Raw genomic sequence first — 9,571 nt, forward strand, 5'->3', positions numbered from 1 at the left:
AATTTTTAAACTAAAAGTTCAAAAAATTTATTACACAGACGGGGCCATTTTATTTACACGCAAAGCATTCTGGGTAAATGATGTCAACTAGGACATCGGTGCAAGGCTGCTAGCGAGCTACATCCACCCTGAAGGTTAATCTTGGACAATATCTGATGATCGACTCTTTTAAATGAAACCAGAGAGCGTTGACAGAGACAAGGTAGAAACGACTCAGCCTGTAACTGAAAACATGGATGGAGGACCTCAGTTTAGCTTGTTTGTCGCGCTAGCACCGAGCTAAAATAAAGTCTAATGTTACAACTAATCAGGGATCCCTTTAATAAACGTTATTTTAATCTGATGATTTAATTAAGAGTTATAGTTAGTCCAAAAGAGCTAGCAAGAACTTGAGATTAGTTTATACAGTTTAATCAGTCACAAGTGAAATAAACAAATCTTTTTATTATTTTATTTTATTAATTTCTCCCAGCATTATTAGGAGTTTATTAGACTGGAGTATCCCTTTAAAACAAACTGACAGAATTCAACACTACAAATGTACACTGTAAAAAAATATTTAATGATTTGATAAAGTGTGTGTGTGTGTATGTGTGTGTGTGTGTATGCGCTTGTGTCATCTGATGCCAGTGGGGTTTTGCCTGAAGTCCAGTGAATGCAGGCTTGTGGCAAGAGCTGCGTACAAATGAGAGCAGCTCAACCTCAGGCAGTACACAGGGCTGCTCACAGTGTCAGAGCTCAGCTGGAAAAACTGCAAGAACAAGTTGAATGTTTATTTTTTAGTATTCTTACAGCATGGTGGTAAATCTGCCTAATTTATAAGCCACAGTTTTTACGACAGTGAGGAGCACATGGAATATACTGTGTGTACCTGTAAGCACTGAGTCCGGCGTTTGTCCCAAAGACGCACAACACCATAGTATGATGAGCCACTGGCTATCATGTGATTACTGTCTGTCTGGATGCAGTAGAGTGTGCTGTCATGAGGCTCCTCCCACTGCAACACACACCTCCTGTTGGAGAAAAAATAAGAAAATATTATATTGTACACACAAAGGTTGAATTTCTTGTTTATTTTACTTTTAAATGACAATTTTGTTTTACTACAAGATTAAACACAATTTATATCATGCACTTTAATACTCTCAAACCTGTTAAATATCTGTATCCAAGTATGGTAAAAAATGTTAAAACCCAATCAAAAATCTTAAATCATTCATTTTCTGTGGTCTTAAATCATGTCTAGCTGGTGTGATTGTTGAGTCGTAAAGGCGTATCCAACAGTTACGTCCAATGATATTCATTAACATGTATCCACCGACTCATAGGATTTTTTGGTGCAAAAAAGAGCTTTTGTGATCAGTTAGTGTGTGCTTATATGTGCTGGATTAACTCTCAGCTACTGCAACACAAAGAGTGCATGACGTCATAGTCTGACATTATAGGTGGCACCATGTTTTACACTCCTTTAAGGAATCCTAGTCCTTTACTTGTATCATGTTTTTTTCATTATAAGCATTTACTCATTATTTAATGTTTAAGTTACAAGACAAAAACGTTTTTTTGTAAAATAAGAATAAAAAATTTGAAATAAGCTTCACAATAAATCAGAAATGATTATGCACAGATGGGAAGTCTCATGAAGACAACATGATGGTGTGTGTGTGTGTGCAACAAGGTGATGGCTGTGATTTAAAGAGGGAATGGTTTATTTATTTATTTATTTATTTATTTATTTATTTATTTATTTATTTATTTATTTATTCAGCCAATAGACATTAATCCTCCATTAGTTCAACCTCATCAATAAATGATGGAGTCACCAGGAGCAGACAATAGGGCAGCAACACTCATAGAAGGCACCATGCACTCTAGTTTTAGCTAATCTCTTAGGTGAGATCATTCCTTACATCTTTAGGGTAAAAAAAACAAACATTTATCATATAGTAGCTGCTCCTATAACTTCTATTGTATTGACCAAAGTTATATATATATTGTGTTTTTCTGTTCTGGGTCTACAAATTGTACCACAGTCATTCTATCTAAAATAACAACTGGAATGTACTTTTAAAGTCTATATAAAACATCTATTTTCCAACCTAAGACCACAAAAATTAAGCTACAGTAAATAAGTAATAGAATATCTACCCTCTGCGCTGTTGTCTAATTTGTTAAGTTTTCTTTCTTTCTACATTAAGCTTCAACCTCCAGGATCCTGAACATCTCAGAAAGAGTTTTCTGATGCTGGTGAGGTTTGGCAACATGAATTTTTGATATCTAAAAAGGGAACCCCCCTCTGTCAATCTTGTCCCAAATGCTTTTAAAGTCCCCAGAGCGATCTGGCATTCAGATCTGATTTGTCTTACTTGACTGATCCCCGAGAAACAAAACCTGAAACCTTCAAGCACCTGCTGTCCAGAACACAGACCGACCTCACTTAATATGGTATAGACATTGCTCATGAATACTAATGAGTGGGCTGTTGAATTAATGCTGACAAATGTGCTGCTGGTTAAGATAAGATAAGATTAACTTTATTATCCCGAAGGAAATTTGTCTTGGGTACAGACCCTGACTGCTACACAGTTCAAAACAACCCACAAAAGTCACATTACATTTCCACACAAAACACACATTTTACAATACATAAAAGAAGCATGTCAATACAGTTTAAAATCTTAAACACCATTACCTAAAGTCACAATTTACAATTACTGTTTGTTACTGTTTATAGCTTTAAAAGGAACGGTGTGTAGGATTTGTCATTTTCAGCGACATCTAGTGGTTGAGTGGTTGAATCATCCTCCCTGGTCCTCCCCCCACCCCCACCCCCCGTTTCCAAATGCAAAGGAGTTGCTACGGTGTCTCTCAGGTGTCAAAAACCTTTGATAATTCCAACGGCGATGTCTACCAGCAGCTTCAGGGCTAGTGATGTTTCAAGTGGTAAGATTATGAGCTTTAATAAGTAAAATTATCCCAGCTACTATGTTTACATGAACAAAAGTAATTGGATTAAACAGCCGTTCGGAATAAAAATGCGTCATGTAAACAGCCCGTTTGGATTATTCTGATCCGATTGAGCTCGATCCGAATGAATTTTTAGTCCGAATGAAAAGGGTGGGTTATGCCGATTGATAATCGGAATGAGGTTCCTATAAACACTTAATCGGATCATCTTATTCTGATTGTAGAAAACTGACCTGTGTGCGCATGTCTGCTGACTTTCATTCACCCGGTTAGAGGAGGTGGGACAGCAGCGCTCCAGCTGCACAACACCATACAGAACTTTCCCCCACGCTCTCTTAACAGATGAAAAAGGAGGCAAACAGCAGACGTTGCTTCGCAAAAAATAAAAATAAAAAGCACGTATTGCTTCATCTGCAGGCTGCAGCTCAACCGAGGAGTAACGACGTCTCTACCGTTATTAAAAGCTGACACGGGTCCGTCCTGAGCGCACAGAGGAGCTTTGTTTACGTTTCTAACACGAAGTAGAGCTGAAAGTTTACAACACTGCACATGTCCGGACTTTTATTCTGAATAAAACTCCGGTGCATGTAAACACTTTTCATGATCGGATTGTGTCCATGTAAACAGTACATTCGGATTATTTAATCTGAATACATTTCAATCCGATTAAAAAATTTTGTGCATGTAAACATAGCAGACAACAACTATTACATTTATAGTATTACAACTAAAACTGTTTGTGACGCCGCCACCGCAGTTTGTCCTTCATGAGCCTTCGTAGACAAGACGGCGGTGCAAGATGGTGGCTGCCTGTAGTGGCGACCCGCGACCATGGAGATATAAACAGCTTTTTATAAGGTAAAAATAATAAAACAAGGTCTTTGTCTGCAATGATTAGACATGTTTTTTATTATTGTCATTAGTGATTATCTCAATTTCGGCTAAAAGAATTGACAAAATCCTACACACTGTGCCTTTAATAGAAAGTGAAACACATGAGTTCTTGTAGCGGTTCAGTCTACATGAGGGAACTCTGAGATACTGACCTGAAGGAAGAAACTGATAATCTAAATGAAGAATATGAGAGGGGTCTGAGATGATTTTCTGGGCCTGTTTGGTTATTGTATCATTGAAAATGGTCTGAAGTGAGGGATGCTGCTTGACTCCCATCAGCTTCATAGCTTTTTGTGTAGGACAACAGAGTTTGGTCTTCATTTGGACAAACAGGTTACCAAACCAGGCAGAAATGCCATACCTAATGATGCTCTCTATTACAGCATGGTAAAAAAAATTGGACACAAAGTTATTGGACATTCTCTCCCCTCCCTGGAAAACCTCTACAGTGCTCACTGTCTCAGGAGGGCTTACACCATCATAAAGGATAGTACACGTCCAGGACATAAGATGTTTGAACTACTGCCATCAGGAAGACGTTACCTGCACCTCAAAACAAGGACAAAGCGTTTAAGGGACAGTTTTTATAACAGTGCCATATCTCTGTTAAACAAAAACAATATGGTTCATACGTAAGCAGATAGTTACAATACAATATAATAGTGCAATAACTGCTGCTGTAAGCATTTCTTTTTTATCCATTGTGTTAATAGGATACAACGTTTACAATGTGTCATAATTGAATGCCGTGAGTGTTTACTTCATTTTGTGTGTATATAGGAGAGCTTGAATAATGTATGTTCATGCCCTAAATTGTTAGCTTTTAAATTTTATCTTGTTTTATATCTTCTTTATTTTGCACGGGGGGCTGTAAACCAATTTTGTTGCGCAAATGTAAAAGTATAATGTGTAATGACAATAAAAGATTCATTCATTCACTCAAAAGCAGCATCACTTTCTGACTGACACCAAAGGTCCTTCACCTGCGCAGAAAATGTAGTCGCTGCTGGATGCTGTTGCAGACATATTCAACCTGACCAGTCCACGAAAGTTTATTGTCAATTTGTTTTCCATGACCACTGGTGATTGGTCTTCAACTGCCTTTGGGTCAAAGATCAGTTCCTGTGTTTTTTTGACATTTAAGGCCCCCACATACTCAGGCGTACTTCGGTCCGCGGAAGTCCTCGCAGACTCAATGTGGACTCGAAGCAGATGTCCGCCGGACTGGTCCGTGCAGAGATCAAGTTTTTACGTCCGCGGTGTTGCACAATAAACTGCATGACTAGTACAGTTTTGGATGCACCACCAAGCTGATAAAGTTGAGAATCGGTATCATTTGTGGACGAAATGGAGTCAAATTTTGAAGAGCGTCTCATGGAGGAGATTAGACAACTTTAGGATGTGTGGATATATTCATGGAATATAAGGACTTTCAGCGAGCAACAAATTTGTGGGAAAGAAAAAGCTCAGAGCTGGGTAAGGTAGTTCTTTTTTTTTCTTTTGTTGTTTTAAAGCTAAAATAAAAACTCTCTCTTCCCCCTTATCCTTGACACCATGACTGAAATTGCGAGAAATTAAAGAATTCGTCAGGAGTCAGTATGCTCAAGAAGTCTCAAACATCCGCGGACAATATGCGGAGTCCGCGCGACTCATGGAATGCGCACAGTACACCTGAGTATGTGGGAGCCTTAAGAATCAGAAAGTGTTCCTCACACCACTGAGCAAAAGTTTGGATCTGCTGTCTGTAGCTGGTTAAGTGTGATGTGTCTGAAATGAGGCAGAGAGTTGTGTCATCAGAAAATTTTAACACGTACCATATTTATTCATGTATAATACGATCAACCATTTTTTGAGATTAAAAAGCATAAAAAATCTAATCATCAATAACCCATGTATAATACTACCCCCCATTTTATGGATGATTTTTAGGGTTAAATTTCTAGTATCATACGTGATTAAGTACAGTAGTGCTTTGGTGTATTAAAGCTGCAGTTGTTGGTATATGAGGTGAACAGAACAGGTGAGCTGGTTAGCCTCCTGTGCTGCAGATGAAACAGTGGAAACTACTTATGACTGGTTTTGTTTTAAACACAAATGAATGCTGAGGACAGTAAAGTTGATTTTTAAAGAATGACTGAATTCAAAGCAGCTGAATGTTGGGCAAATGAACCACTTTCAATATGGCTGCAGCGTGCACATAGCCTTAGATTGGACAACACACACCGACCATTTGTACAGAAAGGGTTAAAGTAAGCTGTACTTCCTGAGGAGGCTGTGGTTATTTAACAACTGCAGGAAACTCCTGTGGATGTTCTAGTCTGGGGTTGCCAGTGTTCTTCTCTACACCATGGCCTGCTGGCAGGGCTGCATATCAAAGGAGGATACATCCAGGCTGGACAAATTGATCAGGTGGGCCAGCTCTGTGGTCAGCATGAAGCTGGACTCTAGAGAGAAGAGAACTCTGGACAAACTGCTGGACATTATGAACGATGCCAGTCACCCTCTGCACACTGGCAACAACCAGAGGAACCTGTTTAATAGACTGCTCCTTCCCAAGTGCAGGACTAACAGACAGCCATCAGACTGTCCAGCGCCTCATGGGGGTTGGTCTAACAAGAGGACAGAGGATGGAAAGGAGCAGCCATGACCACCACCTTAAAATAGCCAGTAACTGGTTATATGTGACCCATTACATCTAAATGAGGATTAAGTCTAAAAGTGGTATATGTAGAAATAGGCAAATATAGTGTTTTGATTTAAAAAATTGCATTTTGTCAAAACATAATGAATAAAAGTTTTATCAATGTATCATTTGAATGAACTGTCTCAAATATAATCCCAAAACAATATTTTGAAGCACTTTTTGGGCAGTAGCAATAAAAAACCTGATTATGAGGAAAAAATGCTTTCAAATTTTGAGATTTTGCCTGTGAGCTAGAAATGTTTTTGTGTCCTTCCAGCTGGGAAATCTCAATATTTAAATACTTTTTGAAGTTTTGTATGTACAGCAACATTAAAATTACATAAAATTAAGATTCAGACCAAATATTTTTGTATTATCGTAACCAACAAGACAAATTAAGTCGTAGCTCTGGATAAGCTTATGATTTCAGATAGATCCAGGTATCAAAATCTAGCTTTTAAAGCCAGGAGTCTGAAAATATGACTAAGTCATTTTGACAAAATTTGAATTAATCCTCATTACGATATAATATGTCACAAATAGTATTGTTAAATTTGTGTGTGTGTATTATTTTAATAGTTTACATGCATTATTTATACTTGACATCACCTGTATGATGCTACTGGAAATGTAAACTCCCTGATTGAATCTTCCCAAGGGATCCTATCTAATCTAACTTGATTTCTGCAATAAACAAGGCAGACATCTCTGTGTTTTACAACGGATCATCATCATCATCATATTACCAAAGCTATTTTGTATCAAGTAAAAAAAAAGAAAGAAAGAGAAAAAGAAATCCCAGGAACCACTGACTGATGTTCAGTGAAGCTGAACATAAAAAAACGAAGAAAGAAAAAGAGAAAAATGATGACCTACTGTGGGCTGAGTCGAAGGTCCCACAGTCTAATGAAAGTATCATAGCCGCAGGTGAGGAGCTGGAACGGTGACTCGAACTGTATATCCAGCACACCAGCACCACGACGAAACTCTGAGCCCAGAGTGCACACACATGCTGACCTGCAGAGAGGAGCCAAGTAAAACAAATGAAATGAAAATAATGTGAATTTATCAAAAAGAAATACAATTTAGGAAGGAGTTCAAATATCTCTGAACTCAGTCTGATTTAAAAACATGTTTTTTATGGATGATTTTACCTTTTCATGCTTCGCAAGGTGTTTTATGTTTTAGCCAGATTTAATGAGTTAATTGCCACTTTTTGTCCCTAACAGGAGTAATGGCGTCTGTGTAAGTGAACGTGATTAGCTACACAGCTATAAATGAAGTTTGTGCATCTGGGTGGATGATGTGTGACCTCAAGGTGTGTCCACTGAACCCAGTACCCTGCAGCACTATGCTCTCATGATCACAGCTCAGTACCGCTTGCTCCTCAGTTCTTGATTATTGGAGAATAACTTGCCCTCAGCAGGGCAGATTATTGCAGAATAACTGTCTCTTTGTTACCATTTAATGCCCTCCATGACCGTGACTGTGTGCTACTCTCACATGTGTGATACCTACTACGTAGCAACCATTTAAAGGAGACCACTGGCCTTGGTGACAGGGCAGCCCTGCGCTTCAACTTGTGCCCCCTCCTTCGCCCTGGAGCTCTATCTGCCTGCTCAGGCTAGTAATCCCCTAGCCTTAACTCGGGGGACCTTCTTATTGGGCCAGGGCTTTCCCCACAGGGTGCTTTATTGGGTGAGATCTCTCTCATTGCCAGAGTCTCAGGACTAAGCCAGAGTTGACGGGGAGTCCGACAAGAGGTTAGGTTTGGGCTTGTGTGGTGCAGAAACCTCTCATTTTCTCTTTACCACTAAAACCAAGCAGCTTAATACATGCCACACAAAAGAAAACTCAGTCAGCCCCCAAAGACACAAACATGCTTATTTGCTAATTAACAGCAGCAGAATCCTAAAAATGTTCTGAGAAAATAAAAACAAGTGAAACAACCAAATGTGACAATAAAATTAAAGTTAGGTTTCCATTAAAATGAACCTGACATCTGTGCAAGGACTTTAAAGGCAGTAATAACACAGTGCAAAGTGCAAAACAGCAAGGATTGTTAAATTGTAGGCCGGTTGCTTTTCTGGACAGTGCGTGATTACAGGATGGAGGCATGAGCATATAATTTGTCAAAATGACTGTATCTGTTTGTGAACAGCAGCACCACGTTCTGATCTGAACATCTTTTCTGTTTGTCCTGGTACATAATGTAAAATATTTCAGTATGTCTTACCACTAAGTCTCACACAGGAGGCTTTAAAACTGGACTGAATCATAACCATCAGACACCATCGGTCTTCTGAAGGCAAGGAAAACACACCAACTTTGGCAATAAACTTTCAAATTCACACACAGAGTTGTGTAAGGTACTTTTAATGGTTTTTTTGAATCACAAATTGCTGTAAATATGGACTTTTTTTGTTTGTTCTGCTCTTGGAGGAGTAAGACGTTTTTTCCCTCTCTCCTGCCCTCCCTTATCTTTTGCTGCTCGGAGCCTCCCCTACGTTTTCATCCAAAACCGAAAATTTTGGATTTATTTTTGTGGATTTGGTTAGCTGGTCTCTTATACATTTTTGGAACAAATTTTTATTCCATGAGAGGACATGTCAGAGGTGGGACCTCTGTTCTGGATATATATTTGGATTCTGATCACTGGATTCTACAGATTGGCTTGGTGGTCTCCCGGTGTTCAGCGTCAGTAGCTATTCAGGCCATTTCCTAGCTGCCTGACAAATATGAAGGATTGCCGTTCTATCAGCACTCAGACATTAGACCTGAGCGAGCTGGACTCGGTCTGCAAGCAGTTCTGGTGAGGGTCGCGGGCCAGCTGTGCTTCCTGGATTTTGCTGGCCAGATGTAATTGATCTTGGAGAAGCTGATAGCTCGGCTCAGCAGAATTGCCCACACTGTTTGTCTGATTGGATTCGCCACATTGAGATGTACCAGCGGAGATTAAGGCAGATGGAAAATTGTTATTGTCTGCCTGACTGAAAACATTTTCTCTGTTCCCAAACAACTGATAAC

General features: G+C 39.1%; 1 protein-coding gene across 1 annotated transcript in view; it reads right to left on the reverse strand.

Annotated features, from left to right (window-relative positions):
* Positions 1-395: 395 nt before the first annotated feature.
* Positions 396-9,571, reverse strand: part of fbxw4 (F-box and WD repeat domain containing 4) — a gene marked incomplete in the record, with an annotated part of 60,008 nt that continues 50,832 nt past the window's right edge. The window contains 3 exon segments of the mRNA XM_014005050.1: positions 396-751; positions 872-1,013; positions 7,421-7,561. Coding sequence (XP_013860504.1) covers positions 617-751; positions 872-1,013; positions 7,421-7,561 — 418 coding nt within the window.

This window comes from Austrofundulus limnaeus, unplaced genomic scaffold (genome assembly GCF_001266775.1).
Source record: "Austrofundulus limnaeus strain Quisiro unplaced genomic scaffold, Austrofundulus_limnaeus-1.0 Scaffold28, whole genome shotgun sequence".
In the NCBI taxonomy this organism is placed as follows: domain Eukaryota; kingdom Metazoa; phylum Chordata; class Actinopteri; order Cyprinodontiformes; family Rivulidae; genus Austrofundulus; species Austrofundulus limnaeus.